This window comes from Stegostoma tigrinum, chromosome 1 (genome assembly GCF_030684315.1).
Source record: "Stegostoma tigrinum isolate sSteTig4 chromosome 1, sSteTig4.hap1, whole genome shotgun sequence".
NCBI lineage: Eukaryota > Metazoa > Chordata > Chondrichthyes > Orectolobiformes > Stegostomatidae > Stegostoma > Stegostoma tigrinum.
This window is the reverse complement of record NC_081354.1, coordinates 61,616,498-61,642,632: the sequence shown is the minus strand read 5'-3', so window position 1 is coordinate 61,642,632 and position 26,135 is coordinate 61,616,498. Positions and strand designations below refer to the sequence as shown.

General features: G+C 41.9%; 1 protein-coding gene across 5 annotated transcripts in view; it reads right to left on the bottom strand.

Annotated features, from left to right (window-relative positions):
- The window catches only part of egf (epidermal growth factor), a 132,666-nt gene that overhangs the window by 47,803 nt on the left and 58,728 nt on the right, over positions 1-26,135 (bottom strand). For all 5 annotated transcript variants that reach the window (XM_048538328.2, XM_048538337.2, XM_048538356.2 and 2 more), the window contains 8 exons: positions 22,477-22,599; positions 18,378-18,503; positions 16,932-17,068; positions 11,882-12,030; positions 7,175-7,279; positions 4,925-5,148; positions 4,662-4,829; positions 928-1,074 (listed from right to left, as the gene is read on the bottom strand). In XM_048538328.2, the coding sequence (XP_048394285.1) occupies positions 928-1,074; positions 4,662-4,829; positions 4,925-5,148; positions 7,175-7,279; positions 11,882-12,030; positions 16,932-17,068; positions 18,378-18,503; positions 22,477-22,599 (1,179 nt within the window). The remainder of the gene's footprint in view (positions 1-927; positions 1,075-4,661; positions 4,830-4,924; positions 5,149-7,174; positions 7,280-11,881; positions 12,031-16,931; positions 17,069-18,377; positions 18,504-22,476; positions 22,600-26,135) is intronic.

Here is a 26,135-nt window from a genome sequence, read left to right as displayed (position 1 = left end):
TAAGAAACACCCCACTCCATCAATGTGACTCGCACTTAGTCAGAATAAATAGGATGGCAGCCTATGGAAACATGTAACAAATTGTGATCTTGTAAAGAACTATTCTTGTGTTTACTAAAAAAGACTCTTCTGGTTAGATAATGAAGAGGTTTTCCTCTACCACACTAGATCAAATAAAATGCTACACTTAAAGAGGATAGCAGTGGTAACTTTTATCACGAGAAACAGCTCATAGTATGTAATGAGCTGGTATACTCATACAACATCTATATTGCTATGTTTGCAGTAGTTGACTACAGTACATGTTCAAAGTTTCAGTCAGGACTATTTTTGGCATGTTTATATTTCCTGTCTGATCTGCTTCTGAAAATTGTCGCATTGACCGCAAACAAAATCCAGTGGCATTTATAGGACATTGCAAAAACTTGCAAAACTATTCAATGAAAGCTTTTGTAAATTTGCTTATTTACTGTGGTGTTGAAGTGAATAGTTTGTTTCGTGTATTCTGCAACCAGTTAATTGAAGTTGAAGAGTCACTATTAAAGTTGATTCCCTACAGTGTGGAAACAGGTCCTTCGGCCCAACAAGTCCACACCGCCCCTTGAAGCATCCCACCCAGACCCACCCCCCTATAACCCACACACCCCTGAACACTATGGGCAATTTAGCATGGCCAATCCACCTAGCCTGCACATCTTTGGACTGTGGGAGGCAACTGGAGCACCCAGAGGAAACCCACGCAGACAGGGGGAGAATGTGCAAACTCTACACAGACAGTCGCCCGAGGCTGGAATCGAACCTGGGTCCCTGGTGCTGTGAGGCTGCAGTGCTAGCCACTGAGACACCGTGCCACCCCCAAATATCAAAAATTGATGCAAACATGGAATTATTAACAATTGGCAGGAAGATAAATAAAATGTTTCGTACCTGCTGTTGGAGGAAGGTTTACGGCCTGACATGATTTTCCATCCGTTGTCTTTTGGAAACCGTCACGGCACAAACAATGTGGAATTCCGAACCTATTCTCACAGATTTGATCACACCCACCATTTTTATACAAGCAAGGATCAGCACCTGGAGTATTACCACAAGAAATCTTTAACAGTTCATTACTCTAACTTTAGCATTTATTCATAGTCTCATGTTTATAGTTAACATTTAGATAACTTGGAGATGGTTCAAATAAATGATCTAATATTAATTCATTTATTAACTATTAATTATTCCAAAGTCATAGAAAGTCCAGATTTGCTGTGAGTATATTTATACACAAATCACAGCAATTTGAGACAGGTTGTGCTGTGCCATTAACTATGAAAATCAGGAAATTGCTGACTGACTTGCACTATTGCTCTATTAACTTCTTGCAAAAGGTCACTCCCTGCCTAGACCTCCATTCAATATAATGTTAATGTCACTGTCATCATAGATAAGGATCACGAGAAAAGTTTGCTCACTTCATTCAGTGCATTCTTTAACAGTGTGGCAAGCATTAATTACTGCCAAACAATCTTTCTGGCAATAGCTTTTGCAATCATGGAGCTCCATTCCTTCAGATTTAATTATTGCTGGAAATTTGCTTTATTTCTTAATGTCTACTCCATCTTCGTTGGTATTTTGACATTTCATTCTTTCTTGTTAAACAGACTCTGTACATGATAGTGAATTCAATCTTTGAACTCACACTTTCTGGCTCACACATTACATTATTCATTAACAGCTATTGACCTGTTAGGTTAATGACAGCTTTGTTTATATAGCCCCCCATGCCAGGTACAGGGCACTAGCTGTAAGAATAGCTGGCTGGCAGAAACATCTAACGCACAAGTCCAGTGAAAATCTGTGGGCAAGTGTAATGGATTGAAGGTTCTATTTTGTTCGTTTCTGTCTAGCCCTGGTTCAAACATCTGACACGTTTATGTATTTCTTTTATTCACTCACAGGATGGAAGCATCACTGGTTGGCCATTTACTGCCCATCCTTAACTGCCCTTGACTATGTGATGCCGAGCTGACTTCTTAAATCCCAGAAGTCTTTGAGGTGTCGGAACATCCACAGCGCTGTCGCGAAGAAGGAAATTCCGGGACTTTGACTCAGCAACTGTGAAGGAAAGGCAGTATGGTTCCAAGTCAGGGCTTGGACGTGAACATGCAGCTTGCACTCCCAAGCATTTGCTGCCCTTGTCCTATGAGGTAGAAGGGATCATGAGTTTGTAGGATGTTTTTGAAAGAGCATCGGTGAAATACTGTTGTGCATTTACAAGGTACGCTCTACCACTGAGTGTTTGTTGTTATTATCACTGTCAGGTTTCCTTTAATCAAAACAGAAAGTGCTGGAGAAACCGAACAGGTTTAATGGCATTTGTGAAAAGAGAAGCAGTGTTAATGGTTCAAATTCAATTACTGTTTTTGGAAACTGTCAAATTCCATAGAAGAGTCATACCAGACTTGAAACGTTAACTCTGCTTTTCTCTCCACAGATGCTGCCAGATCTACTGAGTTTCTCCAGAACTTTGTTTCTATTTCAGATTACCAGCATCCACAGTATTTTGCTTTTATCTGAGCATTTTCTTTACCTTCATTAGCTTTAGGTCTATAATCATATCATGTCTAAGTGCTACTGGCAGTAATGATCTAATAATGTATAACACTGACTATGTGTTGTAAGCATTGATTTAATTTAAAGTTCATAATGAATTTGATTTGAATAAGGTTTCACAATATATTTGCATGACTTGCAAAAGAAAAGACATTGCAGTAGCTGTTCACCTGAGCTGCCTTTCATTTTGACCTGTGAAGCAAAAGAACTTGAGACATTGTCAAGAAAAAAATAATCAAAAAAAGTCATGATCAAGAAACATCAACAGTGAATTCATCAACACAATCCAGCAGAAATTAACAAAATATATGTTAAATTTTTCCTGAAACACAATGGTCAATCTACTTGCTGTGTAGAAAAAGTACACAAATAGGATTTGAGTAGGTAGTGTGATGTGGAACTTAAGAATCAAGGCGGTTTCATACAGAGGAGCCTGGATTTTCACACTTGGAGTCCTTTAAATCTATCAACAAGAACGGATCAAGGGATTCCCTTCCATTCTCATTTCCAACAATTTTTATTGTCATGGTTTTAGAATATGGGCATTACAGAACTATTTTCCTCATCAGGGGCCTGTTTTCCTTATGTTCATTCATGGGATGTGGACATCACTGGCTGGCCTGCATTTGTTGTCCATTCCTAGTTGCCATTGAGAAGATGGTGGCGACCCAACTTCTTGACCTGCTACAGTCCATGTGCTGTAGGTAGAATCACAGTACCATTCGGGAGGGGGATTCCAGGACTTTGACCCAGTGACAGCGAGGGAGCAGCAATATATTTCCAAGTCAGTATGGTGTGTGGCTTCGAGGAGAACTTGCTCCTTCATTGCACTCCTTACATAACCGGAAGACTTTCCTCAGATAAAGAGACCAAAACTGCTCATAGTACCATAGTTGTTGTCTCAGCAAGGCCATGTAAAATTGCAGCAAGGCATCCCTGCTCTTGTACTCAAATCCTATCAGTTTGAAGGCCAACATACTACTTGCCTTCTTCACCACCTGCCACACCTGCATGCTTACTTTCAGTGCAGGGTATACAGGGCACCCAAGGATTTTTGTACCTCACCCTTTCCCAATCTGTTACCATTCGGGTAATAATTTGTATTCCTGGTTTTTTTTTGCTACCAAAGAAAATAATTTACATTTATCTGCGTTAAACTCCAACTACCATTCATTTTCCCACTCGATCAAAATTATCAAAATCACACTGAACCATCTCTGCAACCTCCTCACAGTTCACTTTGTGGCATCTGCAAACCCAGGGAAATGACTGTTAGTTCCCGCATGCAAATTATTAATATATATTGTGAATAGCTGGGCCTATGTCCTGATCCCTGTACCACCCCCAACAGTACTTTATCCATGTCAGTACATTATCCCCAAATCCCTTACACTTTAATTTTGCGTGCTAATTTCTTATTGAGCAGGACTTTATCAAAATATTTCTTCAGGTCAAAGTAAACCACATTCCATGGCTCCTGCATATTAACTCTATTAGTTGCATCCTTGGAAAATTTCCAGTAAATTTCGCAAGCACTGTTTCCCTTTTGTAAATCCATACTGGTTCTTTTATTCCAAGTATTCTGCTTTTAGATCTTTTATAATGGAATCTAGCACTTTCTTTGCTACTGATGTCAGGCTAATTGGTTTTTAATTCCTTGATTTCTCTCAAGTGCCATTTTAAAATAGTCGGGTTACATAACCTACCTTTTAAACCATTGGAACTATTCCAGACACAACAGTATCTTGAAAGATGACTAATAATGCATCTATTACTCCCAGTGTCACCTCCTTAAAAACCCTCAACATGATTCAAAGGAAGGGAAACCATAGGATCATGTGGAATGCTAGATAAGTCAGCTATTCAGTATTGCTTGTTGTGAAACTGGGCAAGGTTCAAAACCATGATTAGAGCCCATTCGTGCCAGGTAGGTTTGGTTAAAGTTGCCTATGTCAACACAGATAATTTTAGGTGCAAAAATTTCTCGAAAGGGTTGTTTTGAATGTATTTTTAAACTAATTTTACTTTGTACCATCCAGCCTATTAATGCTAAATGAATTTACCTGGTTTGGCTATTGGATGAACTACAGCTAAAGATGAAGGTCGGATCATTCCACCTCGGAGTCGCACTCTATTGTGACCCGTCGACTTATCCACTCTCATAAGGGAAGGTTTGCTCCAGTCTGTAAACCAAACATGATCTTCAAATACTGCCACTCCAAAGGGACGTCCTACAGGGTGGCAAGAACATTCAGGTCATTTCTTCAAAAGCTGTTTGCTTTTTGTTACGGATGAGAAAATATTTGTGTTAACAAAGGAACCTCACCTACTTCATTCTGCGCAAGTATCCGACGGTTGGATCCATCGAGATCTGACATCTCAATGACAGATTGTTTAGTATCACACCAGTATAGCTTGTCTGTTAGGTAGTCTATGGCTATTCCACTGGGCCACATGAGGTTAGTGCTAACTATCACCAAACGACCATCACCATCCAGAGAAGAGGTTTCTATTCTAGGTTTATCACCCCAGTCAGTCCAGAATAGTCTCCTTTAATAAAAGGAATAACACACAATAAACTGCAATTTTATTGAGTTAGTATGTTATAAGTATACCTATCAACCATTAAGACAGATGTATTCAAATATTAGACGGCAATAAAAGAGCTCATTGGGCATAACATCAACATGAAAAGCTCTGTATATCAGGAATACCCTTGTTTTCATAGTTTTCCCACATTACCAAGGTGTCAAGAATTTAGGCCAAAAAATTTAAAGGGACTTATTGCCTGAGCAATCTGGGTCTTTCAAATGTTCTCATTTTCTTTTATTCCAGTGATCAACTAATAGACGAGTTAATGGGACTGTTATATCTTTCAGATCCCTGTGGTATTTACTTGCCATAAATTGGTGAATAATTGGAATTTTAATGATTAATTTTGCACACATAGCCTAGCAAAATATTACAACACAAAATTACTTTATTTGAACAAGCTTTAAAAAAGTTCATGTTGTAAAACATTGCGCTATACAATATTGAGCTTTTATTATTTTACATACTTCAATTAGTAGCATACTCTAAGAGAACAGAACCTACTAATCCTGCATAGAAGAAAGAAAATGACTTCCCATAGGCAAACTCACATCACATATTGTATTCTAACAAATGGCTTAGAGGCCTCCTGTGCCTCATTCTCTGTGTTCCTAAGCTGGCTTCTGCATTGCACATGGCAAGAAGTTGGCTCAAGTTGCTTTCCAATTGGACTGCTCTATAACACAAAAGGTGTCACTACCACACAACCTGGTCAAGATCAATAACTTGCTTTGTTGAAAATTGTGACCGCATACTTTGCAGCCAGTTAAGTGGCTTCCTTACAATTTTTTTTACAAATTCATTTATTTGATGAGGGTGTTGCTGTCTTGGCCAGCATTTATTACCCGTTGCTAATTGACTGGAGGGCAGTTAGTAGTCAACTGTATTGATGCGGGCCTAGAATCCCATGTAAAACAGGTAAGGGCAGCAGATTTCATTCCCTAAAAGATATTAGTCAACCAGACAGTGGTTGCATAGTCAAGCTTAGGTCATCTCTTCATTCTAGATTTTATTGAATTCCAATTTCACCATGCACAATGGAATTAAACCCATGTCCCCAGATCATTAACCTGGAGTTCTAGATTACTCGTTCAGTGACATCACCACAATGCCACTGACTACTCAGTCAGTTCTTGGCCTGCCTGAATTGAATGGCTTAAGACAGAAAATCTTGCCCAATGCATGAGGTCATTATCAACTACGAAGGCACCATTTTGGAGATGATGACAATTATATCACATTCTCTCCTCTCGCATTTCCAGATCAAGTTTAATCTGGACATTTGTGAGAGTTATTGTTCTGTGGTCAGGCTGATCTAACAAGAAGCTTGAACAGTTTATGTTTTATAGATAGTTTATTTATTAACTTCCATTCCACCTCCTTGATTATACCTCTATTTTGTTTCTAGCTGTTACTGCATGTTGTCTGCCACCTCTTGAAGCTCAATGCACTGAAATTTCACTGAAAGACATCAACCACACATTTGGATATTGTTTGTCTAGTATTTCGATATGGTCCTTTTATAACATATCTTTTTGGGTGACAATGTGTCTGAATGTCCCATTGTTGGCCCATTTCTAGGTCTCCATTGAAGAATGGAAACAGGAGGATGAGTGAACAATAGGAGAATATCTGTACTGTGGATTCTTGACCTGTGTAGCATCTTCTCACTGTATCGCTATAGGAACAAGTCTGAGACTGGCAACATCATTGAGCAGGGGGTTACATTTCCATTGTCCACTTGTGTAGGTGAGCTCAATGATCTTTCAGTGTGCCTTACAACAGCATGGTTGGACTAGCTGATTTTAATATGGGAATACTATAGAAAAGAGACACAATTCTTCAGAAGATGCCATGAATAAGATTCTTTGAAATACTTTAATCTAATGATTAAAAAGACATATGATACAATCCAATTTTAGACTATACTATTACTTCAGCAATACAATGACTGCTTTACCACTTTATATTTTTACGTTCTTACTTTGCCAATGGATGAACAACAATTCCTCTTGGTGTATCGATACCTTCATTGATGATCACTTCCCTGTGCATGCCATTAAGTTCACTCCTCCCAATGTGTGATAACCTAAAAGGAGAGGCTATATTAAAGGTTTTTGGATGATTCGTCCTTTGATTTCAGTCATGTAGTTTTAATTTTAATAATTTTTCTCACATTAGGATATGTTCTCATTCTCTAGGATATCCCTTCTTTTGACAGAGTTATTGGAAGGGTAATTACTTTTTAATATAAGATTTGTGAGTGCCTGCATTATTTCTGAGCAGTTCCACACATGCTATTGCTACTTTATGGTTCAATGCTTCTGTATCTAGCACATATTTATTAAATGTGCATGTAAGGGCTGTGAGTGGATACAAAGGGCAGAAGGAGCAATGGGTGGGTGTGTGAATGTGACAGCTTCAAGTTGAGAGCGTATTGTGCAGTCTCGCTACCTGCTCCCTTACCTCACAACATCAAAACTTCAGTCATCAGGAATAGAGGTGGAAATCCCAGAATCAGATCGGCCCATTATTTTTACAGAGTTCCAGAATGGCGCCAACTTTGAGAAAATCTGGGCCTCCAAGTTTAACTGCACACACAGTTCTTGTCAATATCAGCGGAGAAGGGTGATGAAGCAATAAGTAACTAAGTATCATAAACCCTATGTTTTTCTCTCTAATGTCCTTCTAACAATGATAGCCAGGATAAAGCTGGCTAGTGGGTAGGGTCATAAGTTTGTAGGGTGGCAGCTAAATGTCAGGCAGTTGCCAGATTTGGGTCAGTAAACTCAGGTAAAGAAGAGTCTGGGGATCAGTGGGACATCAGGGCGATGGAGAGGTGTTGGAAGCTAGTCATGTTAGTCCTGTTTACTGAAAGAGCCCTTGAATGAGTTCATGACTTGCTGATGAGACTCAGTTATAAATTACAACTGCTTTGTGCAAATTCATCATTTTTAAATGTTGATTATTGGTCATGATTTAACTTGGGCTTAAGCATAACCTTTTCCTTGAATGGCTTTTAACTAACAAGTTATAGTTGTTGCAATAATGATACATGGACTTCAGGAGCTTTTATAAGGAGAGATTATACAAATTAGGCCTGTTTTCACCAGAATTTAGAAGGTTAAGGGGTAATATGATTAAAGTCTTCAAGATAAAAACAGGAAAATACAGGTAGATTTGGGGATTCTAGGACTAAAGAACACTGTCTAGGGATCGGAGGCAGCCCATTCAGGACAGATGTTAGGAAGCACTTCTACACATAAAGGGTGGTAGAGGTTTGGGGAGCTCGTTCACAACTTGCACCAGATGCTGGATCATTTGTTAATTTTATATCTGGGATAGACTTTTGTTAAGCAAAAGTATTGAAGGATATGGGCCAAAGGCAAGCATATGGAATTAGGCCACAATGTCATTGAATGCCAGAGCAGGCTCGAGGGGCTGAATAGCCTACTCTAGTTCTTTTGTTCCTGTAACTGTCGCTTGAATGTCCTAAGGTTTGAAGACTTTCTCTGAATTTTTCAAGTTCTTGTTGATGTTCATTATGAATGATGGCAAATATGCATTGATTAGATTCAATTCTGTGAAGAAAGGTGGACTCCTATCCAGGCTGCTTGAAGCTTGAATGTCTGGGAATTCTTGACACCTCAAGAAATTTGCAAAAACTCCCGCCAGCTGGTCTGCACAGGATTTGAGAACTTGGCCAAGGATTCCATTGGGGACAATCCCTCCTTCAATGTCAGCTAAATGAAAGAGGTGGTCTTTGACTTTGGGAAGCGGAGTGGAGGGGAACGCCCCTGTTGGCATCAACGGTGCTGAGTTGGAGATGGCCGAGAGTGTTAAATTCCTGGGAATGGTGATCACCAACAATCTGTCCTGGTTGTCTCACAGTGACGGTCAAGAAGGCACAAGAACGCCTCTGCTTCCTCAGCATGTCCACAAAGACTCTTCCCAACTTTTATAGATACACCATAGAGTGTATCTTTTCCGAATGTATCACAGTGTGGTGTGGCAACTGCTCTTCCCAAGAGCCCAAGGAAGTACAGAGAGTCATAAACACAGCCTATCCATCAGGCAAAGAATCCTACCATCCTCAACTCCTTCTTTACTTCCCGCTGCTCCGGGAAAGCAACCAACAAAATCAAAGACACCTCCCACCGTGTTTATACTCTCTTCCGCCCTCTTTCACCTGGGAGAAATACAAAAGCTGGAATACACCACAAACAGATTCAAGAACAGCTGTTATCAGACTTTGGAATGGGCCTCTCAAATGTTGATTCTGACCGCTGTCTCTCTGCACCTTCTCTATGGCTCTAACACTGTGTTCTCCACACTGTTCTGCTACCCTCATGCACTTTGCATGATTCGATCTGTCTGTACAGCACGCAAAACAACACTTTTCACTGTATCTTGGTTCATGTGACAACAATTAATCAAACTTAAACTCAAACTCAGTACCATCTTAATTCAGGAGTATAAAAAGATCTAAGAAATTTGCCTCCACTAAACCATCAAGATGAGTAGAAAGTTCATTCACTGTGTCTCTGATCTGAAGGAGAATCCTGAGATCGAGATTGCCGTCTTGAGCTGGTTATCATTGTCTTAATGCGTTTCCTCTTAACACTTGCAGCCTCACTTTTGAGGGCAATGAAAGATCTGCAGTAATCCCATTACACACAACTTTGCTTCTGTGTCTGCTGAGTGAGATATATTCAAAATCACACAACATTTGCACGCAGTACCGAAAAATAATGATTACGGATGACTTGCAATGTTCATGTGATCTCTCTTCTATTATAGCAAACTATTGTGTACATTCACTCTTCTGCTCTGATTTGAATACCAACTGCTTACCAAAGTTGAATAACAGATGGCCTGACAATGTTTGGCTTCAACCATAGTACTGAATCTGAAAAAAAACATCTGCCCATGTAGGCAATTAAGCTTTAGTTTCCTTGCCATTAACCATGATATCTACACACCAGAATTTATCTTGTGAGACTGTGAACTCGGATAAATTGAAGCCTTACAGTGGATCTGTTATATCACCAAAGAAGAGCTCATGTTGCTCCTCAGCATCCCTAATTCATGGAAACACAAGATCAGTAGAGTTATTTTAAGCTTATGTTTTGCTAATCCAGTCTGAACTGATGTTAACCTCCTGCTAGTGGAGTCCCTTAATGGCGTCGACTGGACCCCAACCTTGCAAGCTTTCTTCTTGCAGGCTGTCTGAGTATTCTTTATTTTCCTATCTCTGTAAAACCTCAGTGTGCAATAACGTATTACTCATTGTGGCCAACAGGTTTTTTTTTTGCTGCTGCCTCAGTCCCTGCTGTCGGCTTTTGCCATGTTTTGTCAGTGTTGTGCTCCATCTCCTCCCCACGGTCTGGTGCCGAGATGGGGCTCGAAGTCTCTTGTTTTCATTTGTGCATCATGACTGGTCTTTTCTTCAGATATTTTCCACACTTCTGTGATCAGGTAGCTTGGCCGGCCTCATCCTTCACTTATGACACTGTACTCCTGCTACTTGCCTTCATTGGTTGTGGTTACCACTGCTGGTATGTAGTAAGATCCTGCATGCATTCAGATGAGTGAACATTAACATGCTTTATGGAATATAACTATATTGAAGACAAGTTCAGAGGTAGCTGTTAAGATTTGGAAATGCTTCAAGATCCAGGTTTCAATTCCAAATGGTTTAATGTTGCTACAACATAGCCCCATCTGAACAGTAACTATTCTTAGAATTAAAGCGTAGCTACCCTTTCACTCAACAATTAGTGAATTGTGGAGGAGTGGGTTAACGGGGTTCAGGAATAATCAAGGGATCAGCTGTACAGCTACTCAGAAGTTAGACTGAAGTTAGATTTGTCAGTCTAACACTTCCTGCTGGCAAGTGAATCAAAAATATCTAAGGCCTGCAACTCAAAGCTGAAGACTTTTCCCGAATGCTTCAGGGAACAGGGCAATTATGGACTGGAAGTTCAAATTTTCCAGCCAATTTTCATCATGTCAGTTCATTGGGACTTCTGTGGCATCCTGAGGTGTACCATGGATCAGAGATAATGGGAACTGCAGATGCTGGAGAATCCAAGATAACAAAGTGTGAAGCTGGATGAACACAGCAGGCCAAGCAGCATCTCAGGAGCACAAAAGCTTTTGTGCCCCTGAGATGCTGCTTGGCCTGCTGTGTTCATCCAGCTTCACACTTTGTTATCTGAGGTGTACTTTGGATCATTTGCCCTTTCTCTGACTATCCAAAGATTGCAAGATCGGGGCCAAAAGTGTAAAAATGTGCCAGATGTTGTGGCTATTAGCGCTTTTCTTTCAGTGGTAAAACACAAAGGTATGACACCAGCTCAGTGCAGTCATGCTGAACTATTCCACTGCGCGTGAACAACATTGTTTCATTGGAGAGATTGGTGCATGGTGAAATACTGATTGCCCCAAACGTGTTAGTAAAATGAGCAGCTCTCATTGCTGAGTGTTGCAATGCAATCAACTTCTCGACTTTAAATTGAACTAAGTTTATTGTCTGATTATTTCCAAATCCTATTTCATGATGCTTACAGCTATTTGCTAAGTGGGTAACTGAAGGAGCACTGACAGATGTTCAGCTAAACACAGACTTTGATCCAACAGTTAAAACTAAGGTAAACCGCAAGAATTATCTGTCTAACTCCGGACATACCCTCTGTCAGTCCAGTATAATTTGCGGTTAATCCAGTCCACAGCTAGTCCTTCAGGTAAATCCAGATCATTGCTGATAAGTTCCTCACGCTCAGAACCATCCAGTTTAGCTCTTTCAATCCACTTCAGGCCTGTGTGAGCAAAATAAATCTACAAGGAAATTACCAGAAAAATATTAAAAAGCTGTTAAATAACACAGATCAGTCTTTTTTATGTTAAATCTTAGAGTATTTGTGTAGGAACAATAATATAGTATCATAGGGTTTTGAACAGTGAAAACGGCCTCTCTGCCCATTGTATCCACACCTGTTAACGATCTTACATGAGCCATTCACAGCATCCTACAGTTCATTAAATAAAACACATCGGTTTCAAGCTGCATGGAATGGCTGGAGAACAAACACTTCTTTTGGGCATTCAGTTTGGCATGAGGCAACACAGTGTGGAGCTGGAGGAACACAGGCCAGGCAGCTTCGAGTCAGGGTACAAAATGTCAACTTCCCTTCTCCTCTGATGCTGCCTGGCCTTCTATGTTCCTCCAGCTCCACACTGTGTTGTCTCTGATTCCAGCGTCTCCTGTTTTTGCTATCTCCAAGTGGTGGCATGAGATGCTCCAGAGCAAAGCCTCCCACAGTTAGCAGAGTAAGACTTCCAATAAGTGCATAAAACCTAGGAGCAGGAGTAGGCGATTCAGTCCCTTGAGAGAGAAGGGTCTAGGCCCGAAACGTCAGCTTTTGTGCTCATCTGATGCTGCTTGGCCTGCTGTGTTCATCCAGCTCCACACTTTGTTTTCTCTTAATTCAGTCCCTTGAGCCCGTTTTTGCCATTTAATATGATCATTGCTGTTCTCATTTCAGCCTCACTTGCCCCATAGGGGTTCTACCTGCTCCCTCTAACCCTTTGGCACACTACTAATTAAAAGCTGGTCAATCTTCTTAAATTAATACATTGTCCCAGCATCCACTGCACACTGGGGTAGTAAATTATACAGATTCATGACTGTTTGATGGAAGTAATTCTCTCCATCTCTCCTTTAAAGCAGCCACACCTTACCCTAAAACTGTGACCTCTCATTCCCGATTGCCCCACAAATCTTAAACGTCAACTCTACGTCTACTTTAACACTCCCCTTTAGCATCTCATACCTCAATGAGCTCTTCTCTCATTCTTCTAAACTCTAGCAAGTACAGGCCTGAATTGCCCAAACTCTCCTTGATACCTCAACAACACCCATCGCTCACTGGACAGAGAGAGATACTACAAGGGAGTGAAATGTGAGAGAGCTGCTGTGAAAATAAAAGTAACTGATCAAAAATATCATTTTTAAAGGAGTAAATCTCTCCTGACCAAGCTCATGGCTTTCTTTGTAGTGATGCAAATTCACATTGACAGAACCGGTGACACATTAAGACTGATTCCCAGCAGGGACAACATTCACACAGAGCTCACAGTCCGACGCACCTTGAAGTACTGCTGTGACTTCATATAATGCAGTACATGTGAGCTATTTAAATTATGTTTGCTGTACATTTGGCGCCATTATCTAGATGCTAGAGTACCTTTGAAAAAGTACTGCGTCGAAGACACTCCCTTACAAGTAAAGATTACTGGGTACAAAGAGTATTGCATTCAAAATGATTATTAGAACAGCAGCAATACTAGACAGTACTGGCATCATTGAAAACCATTCTAATGGTTTCTGCGGCTGTACAGCGAAAAGAATGCAGAATGTTTGCCCGGGGGTGGGGGCAATCTGCCCTCCTCATCAGCATCAAAGCAGAAAAAAAGAATTAGATAAAATTGAAAGAGCAAAGAGTGTGAATATGAAGGAAGGCTGAATTGTTTGCTAAGTGATAAGTGAATGATCATAAAGACTTGATGTCAGTGTTCTGAGGGATACATGAGGTTAGGAGACGAATGGGTGATGTATGGAAACAAATTACTTTGGGAAGGGGTGAACTGATCGAGTTTATATGTCATGATGGGGAAGAGGGAGGAATGCATCTGAACAATCAAGCCTGAAATTGCAGGATGTGGATGAAAGTCTAAGAGACAATAGGACTCAGATAGATTGAAAGAGGTTATTTTCCAGAGCTGTGTATAAGTTTTAACAGTTGACTGATGTGGATTTTGAAGCTCAGCTAAGCTCAAAGATGATTAGTACAATATCATTGGAGTCATCAGATTCCAACATAGTGAGTGCCTAAGGAGGAGAATAGAAATCACGTCAAAGTCACAGGATCCTATCTTTTGCTTGGAAAAGTGAGGTAGGGCTGTAAATGGCCAAATAGCTTGGCAGCTTTGGAGTTATTGAGGTCCTGTTCAACTTGATGGTTGAACAGGGAGAAACATTTAAGCACTACGTCCAAATGCTGTTTACTGTTCTTCCCTGTTTTTAGTAAATAATAAATGATGACGTGGGGACGAACCTTGTAAAAATGTTCTCCATGGTGCGCTGGAAAAGGGCACAGGCTGACGGTACCCCAAATGGCAGTCTTGTATATCGGTATAAACCTTTGTGGGTGTTAATTGTAGCATACCTCCGGGGCTGCTCATCCAGTCACAATTGCAGGTAGGTGTGGCTCATGTCCAGCTTTATAAAGGATCACACCATCCCCTGTGAACCTTGTATTAGTCCTCTATTTGAAGGATCAGGTATTTGGATCCAGCTGTGAGAAGCAGTTTCCGTTTAAAATCTCCACAGAGGCAAACTGAGCCATTAGGCTTCACAATTCGTGCTGCCCATTCTACAAACAGGACTGGTTTGATGGTTCCTTCTCTGTCCAACCTCCTGATTGCCATGCAGGTGAAAGCAGAGACGGAAAATGGCACTAAGCAGGCCTGGCAAAATCTCGGAATTGCTCCCTGGTCAACACGTAAAGTGGCTTTGGCCCCTTTGATAGTTCCAAACTCCTCCTGAAACACCCCTGGGTATTTCACTCGAACTTCACTGAGGCAGCCTTTTTCTAAAGAAGGGCCCCAACCTGAAACGTCGAGCTTTCCTGCTCCTCTGATGCTGCTTGGCCTGCTGTGTTCATCCAGCTTCACACCGTGTTATTTAACATTCTCCAGCATTGGCAGTTCCTACTATCTCTCCACCTATGTGGACTCCATTTTTTCCCCCTTGGAACTCCCTACGTACGTCCATGACACCACCCATGCCCCTCACCTCCTCCAGAGCTTCCAATTCCCTGGTCCCCAACACCTCATTTTCACCATGGATGTCCAGTCCCTATACACCTGTAGTCCCCATGCAGATGGCCTAAAGGCCCTCTGCTTCTTCCTCTCCTGCAGGCCTGACCAGTCCCCCTCCACTGACACCCTCATCCGCCTAGCCGAACTCGTCCTCACCCTCAACAACTTCTCTTTCAATTCCTCCCACTTCCTACAGACAAAGTGGGTGGCCATGGGCACCCGCATGGGCCCAAGCTATGCCTGTCTCTTTGTAGGTTATGTGGAACAATTCCTCTTCCGTACCTACACTGGCCCTAAGCCCCACCTCTTCCTCCGTTACATTGATGACTGTATCAGCGCTGCCTCGTGCTTGCACGAGAAGCTCGAACAGTTCATCCACTTCACCAACAACTTCCACCCCAACCTCAAGTTGACCTGGACCATCCCCTACAGATCCCTCACCTTCCTGGACCTCTCTGCCTGCATCTCAGGCAACCAACTAGAAACAAATAACCATTTCAAGCCCACCGACTCCCACAGCTACATAGAATATTGCTCCTCTCACCAACCTTCCTGCAAAAATGCCACCCCCTATTCCCAATTCCCTTGTCTCCACTGCATCTGCTCCCAAGATGAGGCATTCCACTCCTGTACATCTCAGATGTCCTCGTCTTTCAAGGACACCAACCTACCCCCTGCAGTGGCCGAGAATGCCCTCGACCGCGTCTCCTGCATTTCCAGCAACTCATCCCTCACACCCCGTCCCTGCAATAACCACCAAAAGAGAATCTCCTCGTCTTCACGTACCACCCCACCAACCTCCAGATCCAACACATCATCCTCTGACACTTCCGCCGTTGACAATCCGACCCTAAAACTAAAGACATTTTTCCCACCCCACCCTTGTCTGCCTTCCGGAGAGACCACTCTTTCCACAACTCCCTTGTCTGCTCCACACTCCCCTCCAACCCCACCACCCCCAGCACTTTCCCCTGAAACCGCAGGAAGTGCTACACTTGCCCCCACACCTCCTCCATCACCCTCACCTCCTCCATCACCCCCATCCCAGGCCCCAAGATGACTTTCCACATCAAGCAGAGGTTCACCTGCACATCTGCTAATGTGGTATACTGTATCCGCTGTACCTGTTGTGGCTTCCTCTACATTGGGGAAACCAAGCGGAGGCTTGGGGTCTGCTTTGCAGAACACCTACGCTAGGTTCACAATAAACAACTGCACCTCCCAGTCGCGAACCATTTTAACTCCCCCTCCTATTCCTCAGATGACATGTCCATCCTGGGCCTCCTGCAGTGCCACAATGATGCCACCCGAAGGTTGCAGGAACAGTAACTCATATTCTGCTTGGGAACCCTGCAGCCCAATGGTATCAATGTGGATTTCCCCAGCTTCAAAATCTCCTTTCCCCCCACTGCATCCCAAAACCAGCCCAGCTCGTCCCCGCCTCCCTAGCCTGTTCTTCCTCTCACCTATCCCCTCCTATCAATTCAAGCCGTACCCCCATTTCCTTCCTACTAACCTCATCCTGCCCCCTTGACCTGTCTGTCCTCCCTTGACTGACTCATCCCCTCTCTACCTCCTCACTTACACTCACCCCCACTGGTGCCATCCCCGCCCCTTTAACTTGTCTGTCTCCTCTCCACCTATCTTCTCCTCGATCCATCTTCGATCTGCAGACAGATAAATGTCACCTCAATGCTGTAAGATACTATTGCCAATTTTGCTAACAGAAGTTTCTAAACTTCTCTGCCTTGAATAATATCAATGAAAAATTAAGATGTTAGTTGGAACTTGAAACAAATAATTATGTATACAGATATTCAGGAGCTTTCCATGTGCAGTTTTCAAATCGTACTTACCTTTTTTTGCACAGGGTCATAATCAAGCGCAAAGACTCCGCCCATCTGTCTTTCCAGCACAATATGGTAATCTGTTCCATCAAAGTTTATGCGCCTTATGTCCTGGCTATTTGCAAATAATAAAAATGGTCTGGGACCTGTTAAGTACAAATTGGCATTATTTTCTGTATGAGTTCAAAAAGAAAGTCATCCACTACCAGAGCCAAAAAAAAGTCACATAAAAGAAAGGTCTCCAGCCCAAATTATAACAGGCAGCATAAACATCCAGCCTCAGAGACCATAGGAGTGAATCATAGAATCCCTATAGTGTGGAAGGAGGCTATTTGGCCCATCGAGTCTGCACTGACCCACTGAAAAGCATCCCATGTCCCTCCATACATGTAACCCTCTCCTTGCCATGGCTAATCCACCTAGCCTGAACACTATGGGCACTTAACATGGCCAATCCAGCCTAAACTACACATCTTTGGACTGTAGAAGGGAAGTGGGGCACCCAGAGGAAACCATTTCAGATACAGGGAGAAAGTGCAAGCTACATACAGATAGAGGCTGGAACTGAACCATTGTCCCTCGTGCTGTATGGCAGCAGTGCTAACCATCGAGCCAATGTGCCGCCCCAAATCTTGGCTACAGTTTTCATGAAGGCTCCCATTTGGTTAAAAGAACTATTAACAATCGTGGTTTAGAAACCTGAGAACCAATGGTCAAGAAAGATGAAGAGGCACAAAGCATTACAGTAACGGTGACAAAGAGTTTAAATTATGGTCAACAAACCTAATAGAGGCATGTAAACACAGACCTGTGGGGAAGATGGGCAAGAATTTGAAGGGGGTAACAAAGTGTTCTTCAGCGAAAGTCCACGAAAAAGATTCAAGGTTGAACAGTAGTTTGCAGGGACGGAGGATTAGAAAGTAAATGTTCGTCTTGAGAGTGGGGGATGAGCGAAGATGGGAATTTTGAATGACAGGCAGACAACAAGACAATACGCAAGGAAAATTAACCATTTTGACTTTTAGCTCACCTGGGGGTGGAGTGGAGGGAGGGCAGGAGAGGGTAGACACAATATAATGTAGTTGCTTAGCATGGAATGGCATGAAGGGAGCAAGAATCAAAGCTTGAGAGAAGACAAGAGAAAGAATAGGTCATTTTACAAGTCACCTCCTCATTTGCAGTTTATTTAGTCTGTTGGCATAGTGATATTTGTGAACCTGCTATAATTTTTTAGAATTGAAATTAATTTTTACGGTACATTTCCAGAGTGCAAAGTCCACGCTCCAATTGCAAATTTGTAAACTTACTCTATGTTTCCTCAAATTGATTCTTTTCTATTAACTGGTTGTCAAGAGAGCATTTTGATTGGAAATACTTGATCAAAGTCCTTCCCATTAATGTTCATTGAGAATTCATAACTTACTGAAGCTCTTAACATTTGGAATTAATATTGACCTGAGGCAATGCAGTGCAGCCGATCAAGTTGTAGCTGATAACCAGGCAGACATTCACACTTCCAAGATACTGGATTCTGCAGTACACAGATGTGGCCACAGCCACCATTATCTGGCACAGTGCAACCTGAAAAGAGATAGTTCAGATCATGGAATCACGCATTTTTTAACAATGCTCACTATTCATTCTTACAGCGATAGTAGGAGCTGCCAATGCTGGGCAATCTGAGATAACAAGGTGCAGAGCTGGATGAACACAACAGGCCAAGCAGCATCAGAAGAGCAGGGAAGCAGGGGTTTCGGGTTGAGACCCTTCTTCGGAAATGGGGGAGGGGAAGGGGATTCTGAAATAAATAGGGAGAGAGGGGGAGGCGGATAGAAGATGGATAAAGGAAAAGATAGGTGGAGAGGAGACAGACGGGTCAAGGACACAGGGTTGGAACCAGTAAAAGTGAGCATAGGTGGGGAGGTAGAGAGTGGATAGGTTGGTCCAGGAAAGTTGGATGGGTCAAGTAGGGGGGATGAGGCCAGTAAGGAGGAGATAGGGATGGGGCTTGAGGTGGGAGGAGTGGGTAGGTGGGAGGACAGGTTAGGGAGGAAGGGACGAGCTGTGCTGGTTTTGGGATGCAGTGGGGGGAGAGGAGATTTTGAAGCTTGTGAAATCCATATTGATACCGTTGGGCTGCAGGGTTCCCAAGCGGAATATGGGTTGCTGTTCCTGCAACCTTCGGGTGACATTGTTGTGGCACTGCAGGAGGCCCAGGATGGACATGTTGTTCAACAACTGAGAGGGGGAGTTGAAATGGTTCGTGACTGGGAGGTGCAGTTGTTTAGTGCAAACCAAGCACCAGTGTTCTGCAAAGCAATCCCCAAGCCTCCGTTTGTTTTCCCCGATATACAGGAGGCAACAATGGGAACTCCGGATACAGTATATCATATTAGCAGATGTGCAGGTGAACATCTGTTTGATGTGGAATGTCTTCTTGGGGCCTGGGATGGGATGTGGAGGGAGGTGTAGGGGCAGGTGTAGCACTTCCTGTGGTTGCAAAGAAAAGTGCAGGTGGTGGTGGGGCTGGTGGGGAGTATGGAGCGGACAAGGGACCCACAGAGAAAGTGGTCCCTTCGGAAAGCAGATCAGGGTGGGGAAGGAAGAATGTCTTTGGTGGTGGGGTCAGATTGCAGATGGAAGAGTGTTGGAGGATGATGCGTTGGATCCGGAGGTTGGTGGGTGGTATGTGAGGACAAGGGGAATTCTGTTTTTGTTGTTATCGCGAGGACGGGGGTGTGAGGGATGAGTTGCGGGAAATGTGAGAGACACGGTCAAGGGTGTTTTCGACCACTGTGGGGGGAAGCTGTGATCCTTGTCGAACAAAGACATCTGGGATGTCCGGGAGTGGAATGCCTCATTTCAGGAGCAGATGTAGCGGAGGCAATGGAATTGGAAATAGGGGATGGCCTTTTTGCAGGAAGTTGTGTGAGAGGAGGTGTACTGTAGGTAGCTGTGAGAGTTGATGCGCTTGAAATGGATAAAGGTTTCCAGGTGGTCGCCAGAGATGGAAACAGGGAGTTCCAGGAAGGAGAGAGAGGTATTAGGGATAGCCCAGGTCAACTTAAGGTTGGGGTGGAAGGTGTTAGTAAAGCGGATGAACTGTTCAAGCTCCTCGTGCGGGCACGAGGTGGCACCGATACAGTTATCGATGTAACGGAGGAAGAGGTGGGGCATAGGGCCAGTGTTGGTATGGAAGAGGGCTGTTCCACCTATCATACAAAGAGGCAGGCATAACTTGGGCCCATGGCGCCAGCTTATGGCAATTGATACACATTTTGCTATATTTCTATTAATACATGTAACAAAAAATTTCTGATCAGAGATAATGGGAACTGCAGATGCTGGAGAATCCAAGATAACAAAGTGTGAAGCTGGATGAACACAACAGGCCAAGCAGCATCTCAGGAGCACAAAAGCTGACGTTTTGGGCCTAGATCCTTCATCAGAAAAGAAGCTCCTAAGATGCTGTTTGGCCTGTTGTGTTCATCCAGCTCCACACTTTGTTATCTAACAACAAATTGCTATTACTCATGCTGCTATATTAAAAGTTAAATCACGCCACTTCAATCTCAGTAGCCTTTTTTCAGTGGCCAGCCAGCTTGGAGTCAGTCCCTGGAGTGAGGAGGAATCACTTGTTTATTTCTCTTTTTTTTTGTGGTTGTGTGGTAAGTGTCTTAGCGAAAACACACCACTGTGCAAAAAAATGTATTCAATATTCCCACCACCAGGAAAAACACCCTTGAGGCTAGCAAATCAATAACAAGCAAAGCCCAATAAGGGCCATGCTTACTCAGTGGCCTTTTAATGACGTGAGAGGCGTTGATTGTTGCCAAATTAACTATCTGGCATGGAAAATCAATTCTCATCAGCATGGAGTCACATTCCTTCATCTTTTCTACGGTCATTGTGATTTTTAAAATGTAACATTTAGGCCAAAGAAAGAAAAAGGAACAATACAGCACAGGAACATGCCTTTTGACCCTCCAAGCCTGTGCCGTCACATTTTGCTCTTCCATACTAAAACTGTCTTCACTTACAAGATCCATATCCCTCTATTCCCTTCCTATTCATGTATTCGTTCAGGTGCTTCTGGAATGTTGCTATTGTGTCTGCTTCCAACACTTCCTCTGGCAGTGCATTCCCTTTGTGTGAAAAACGTGCCTCGCACATCTCTGTTAAACTTTCTCCCTTGCACCTTGAACCTGTGACCACTAGTAATTGACCCCTCCACACTGGGAAAAAGCTTATATTTTCTGCTCTGTGTCATTCACAATCTTATGAAATTTTATCAGGTTTCCCCTCAACCTCCTGCGTTCCAGTGAAAACAAACCCAATCTATCCAAGCTTTCCTCATAGCTAAAATTTCCCGTACCAGGCAACATCCTTGCAAAGCTTTTCTGTTCCCTCTCCAAAGCATCCACATCCTTCTGGTAGTGGGGTGACCAGAACTGTATGCATTAGTCCAAGTGTGGCCTAACTAAAGTTCTACAAAGCTGCAACATAACTTGCCTATCCTTATACTCAATACCCCTTCCAATGAAGGCTAGCATACCATAGGCTTTTTTCTTAAACCAACTTAACTACCTGCACTGCCACTTCCAGTGATCTGTTGGCCTGTACACCCAGGTCCCTCTGCATATAAATACCCCAAAGGATTCTGTCATTCGCTGTATAATTTTCACCTGTATTTGACCTTCCAAAGTGTATCGCCTCACGTTTGTGTCTCAGTTAAACTAGAGTATAATTAAAACGTTTCCTCTCAGTCTCTCTTTTTCACTACCTTGATCTATTTTTTCTTAACCTTCCTCTATCTTCTAAAATATTGAAGTCAGATTTGAATTTACTCATTCTGACATACACAACCTTCTCAGGTGCCATTTGGTGAATTCCAAATCCTTCAATCTTCAGGCTAAGGAATTGCTTGCCCTGTTCGCTCAGGCTTCAAGTGATTTGGCTTCATTTTTGCAACACCATCAGCTCTAACATTCAGAATTATCCATATAAGACATTTAAAAACCTGCTTTCTTTTTGCTCATTGATTGACGATAAGTGATTAATCTTTATTATGGCTTTGTAGCGCTCCCAGTTTTGATGTGATCTGTGTACAGAGTATGATGGAGAGCCCAAAAACATTTTGGTATGTGTTTCTTAGTTGGTATGTAAGCAAAGTGGATCCTTGACTGTAACAGTTTGAGTCTGTTCTATTCATGACAAAATTTCCTTATGCCAGGCTGGATTTATAAAAGAAAATTTATCATTTTGATTTTGTTTGCCTCATTAGCTTACTATTTAATACTTCAAGAAAACCAAGGCATATGTATTCTAATTAATCACTTACAAATGAATTGTAACTCATTCAAACTCTGCAAGTCCTAAGGATAAAAATATTTTGATCAATTTTGCAGAAATTGTAATGAAATATTTCACATCAGCTTTATGTGTTTAAGGCCGTAATGGTGATATTACTTATTGATAGTCAAACACATAGGATATTTTTTCCACTTCATTGAACAAATTTTGTTTTAAAACATTTTGCCTTCTCAGGTTGTACCTGAACATGTTTTTCCATCAGATCCTAAAATAGATCCTGGTGGACAGACACAGATTGGCCCTTTGGATGTCTGGATGCAATCATGGCTACATTCGGTGTAATTTTCCAAACAAGGAACAGGATCTAGTGAATACAAAACAATAGAATAGCAATTAAATCAGCATTATTGGAGTATCATTAATGTTGTCTTTATAAAATATAATTTTACATTATTACCCCAGCAATTGTGTGATCCTGGGATCACAGTCAGTTAAGGAACCATCTCCATCCTGATCACCTCCACTTCCACTGGGGTTTTCCAATGGAAGTACCAGGGGGCGAATGAATATTCTTGAGTGCTTTTGAAGGATTTTTATTGCACCGCAAGAGCATCGGAGCATCTTTATGCCATTTTTTAGTGGCTGCTTTTGTTTCAAGAATGAGACTCTTTATTTTTATTTGAAAGGGTATGAATAGGTTTGGAAGAAAGGTTAGATGGAGTTTAGGCATGAATTAGCCATGAGCTGTGTCAAGTGAAGACCAAGGTCATGTGCTGTAGAACAGAGCAGCCTAGGCGTTCAGCTATATAATTCAGTGAAGTTTGCAGCACGTGTAGATAGGGTGGCTAAGGAGGTACTTAGCACCCTAGCCTTCATTGCTCCAACCTTTCAGTATACGAGTTAAGATGTTATGCTGACATTGTACAGGATGTTAGTCAGGCCCCTTCTGGAGTACTGTTTCCAGTTCTTGTCTCCCTGTTATAGGAAGGATATTATTAAGCTGGAGAGGGTTCAGAACAGATTTGCCAAGATGTTACCATGAATGGAGGGGAGTTATAAGGATAGGCTGGGACTATTTTCACCAGAGCATAGATGGTTAAGGGATGACCTTATAGAGGTTTATAAAATCATGAGGGGCACGGAAAAGATGAATGGCAAGTGTCTTTTCTCTAGAGTTTGGAATTTCAAGCTGAGAGAACATATTTTTAAGGTGAGAGTTGAAAGATTTAAAAAAGACTTGAGGGGTTTTGTTTTTACACAGAGATTGGTTAGTGTGTGGAATGAAATTCTAGAGGAAGTGGTGGAGACTGGTTTAAACAATGCTCGAAAGATATTTAGATAAGTACATGAGAAATGCTTGGAGGGATATGGGCCAAGCATAAGCAGGTGGGACCAGTTTAGTTTGGGATTCTGGTTGGCATGGACTTGTTGGCCTGTTTCCGTGCTGTATGATTCTTTGACTCTATGGCTGCATGGTCCAGTCCTATTACTGTAGCTGCAATTCTGTATTAAATGGATAATAATCTTAGATTTTTCTATGTGTTAAGGAAGGTTGTGTTTTATCATTTATTTCCTTTAAATAATGTTACTTTACATCATTGGAATGAATTAATTATCCACACCAAGTTCTCCATTATAACTTACTGCCATTCTTCTGTACCTCAAACAACAATATACTGCACTCAAGCAGTTACAACAATTACGGTTTGTCACTGAACGCTGACCGCATGAAAAATATCATAACTGCCCCAATGTATAGGTTGAAGAGGATGAAACAGCTAAAACCGAAATATACTCTTGTAAAGGTAGAATTTCGGAGACCAAATTTTTAATCATTTACTAGGTGGGTCAGCTTGCATATGAGTAATATTTTTGCAGAGTTAAAATTCACCGCCTCCCATCACCTTGTGGCCTAATTGTTTGAAATTGCCCACCATTAGATTGCCAGGTCAACACTGCCAAGTCCCACCAACACTGCCTCCACACTGGTGCAATAGGAACCATTATTATTCTACAGAAATGTAAGGACCTGAACAGTTGTCTTTGAATGAATAGGTTAGCACCGCAGTGAGTTTGACTTCAGTGGTGAGCACTAAATCTAAGCATAAAATGTGATTCCCAGTATATTCCAAATTTCAAACTTTTTTAATAGTATTAAACTGATCACAAAAGACTGACGAAGTATGGCTGCATGGGGATCACTGACTTCTCTATTGGATGGAAGCCGCTCCCATAACTCAAATGGAATTTAAGGATCCTTCCAAACTGAAGTGCGCCCAAAGATAACATAATGTGGAGCTGGAGGAACACAGCAGGCCAGGTAGCTTTAGAATTCTTGCTATCTCTGAAGTGGGCTCAATACCTTTTCCTGATACTAATTCAAAAGACGATTATAATTTGACTTGGTCTTTCAAATGCAAATACTTCAGTGGTCTGAAACTCTCAAGGTGTGAAATCCACAATGCAGGATGTACAATTGACCTAACCACCCATCTTATCTGGGGAGGAATTTGAATTTGTGAACATCACATGATACTTGTGAGGAAGCCATTTTATTGTTTGCTTTTAAATGAAGCTGCTTTTCAGGCAAAGTTCCTCCAAATCCCATTGAATCCACTACACCAATCCAAGTCACCAATAATCAACAATTACATGAAAGTGTGAGAAGTAAAACTCTTAAATCTGTTTCAACTAAGAATTTAATTGACACCTAACTTTCCGGATAGTGAATTCTAAGTGGGCTTACAACTCACTGAGGATCATCTGATTTACAAAATCACCCCTCGTGTCAACTCATACAAGAAATCCACAGGTCTTCCACAAAAGGGATAATTATAGGTTGTAATCATATTGTTTTACCATCACTTATATCTAACCTATGACCGTGTGAGGCAGATGAGATGTGTTTTAATTATCTGGAACAAGTATATTGTAGTTAAAACTCACAAAATGCTTGGTCGTGGTACAATTTAATTGAGACAATCACCCCAAGGGCAAAAATACACACATACCTTACACGCAGCACACTAATCACGGGTGGTGGAAAGGAACTCACAACATCTGTCTGTGACGAAACAGTTTGGATTTTTTTGGCTAAAGGTAATGAGTCAATGTTTGTGCAAGTTCAACTGTTACTCAACTGTATAAAGTAAAGCAGTCTGATTATTTGTGATTATTGTGATATGTTGCTTTGTCATGGTTCCTAGTATTAAAAGTGCAATAGACAAACAAGTTGCTATTAGTTGCTATGAATAATATGTTGTCATGTTGTAGTTGAGAATTAAAGCTGCCTCTGAACTTGAACAAAATTATTCCTGGATAGTCTATATTGAGGTCTCTCGAAAACTTATTACAGCTGTAAAAGCAAATTAAACGAAAAGCATCAGCAATAAGATAATAATGACACAAGGTTAGGTGGGGGGCAAGGTAGTATTGAGGAGGTGGGGAAATTGCAAAATGACTTGGACACATCAGGAAAGTAAGCAAAGTGGTGGCAGATGGATTAAAATGTGGGAAAGTGGGATATTCTGCACTTTGGTAGGAAGGGTGGAGGTGGAGAATACTTTCTAAATGGGGAAAGGCCTCAGAAATCTGCAGCACAAAGGGACATGGGAGTCCGAGTTCAAGATTATTTTAAGATTATTATGCAGGTTCTGTTGACAGTTAGGGTAGTAAATACAATGTTAGCATTCATGTCAAGAGGGCTAGAATACAGCAGCAAGGATATACCTCTGAGGCTGTATAAGGTTCTGGTCAGACTGCAGTTGGAATATTATGAGCAGTTTTGGGCCCCATATTTAAGGAAGGATGTGAGGGTCCAAAAGAAGTTCATTAGATTGTTGCCGGGTCTGAAGGACTGGTCATATGAGGAGTTGTTGAGGACTCTGCGTTAGTACTCAA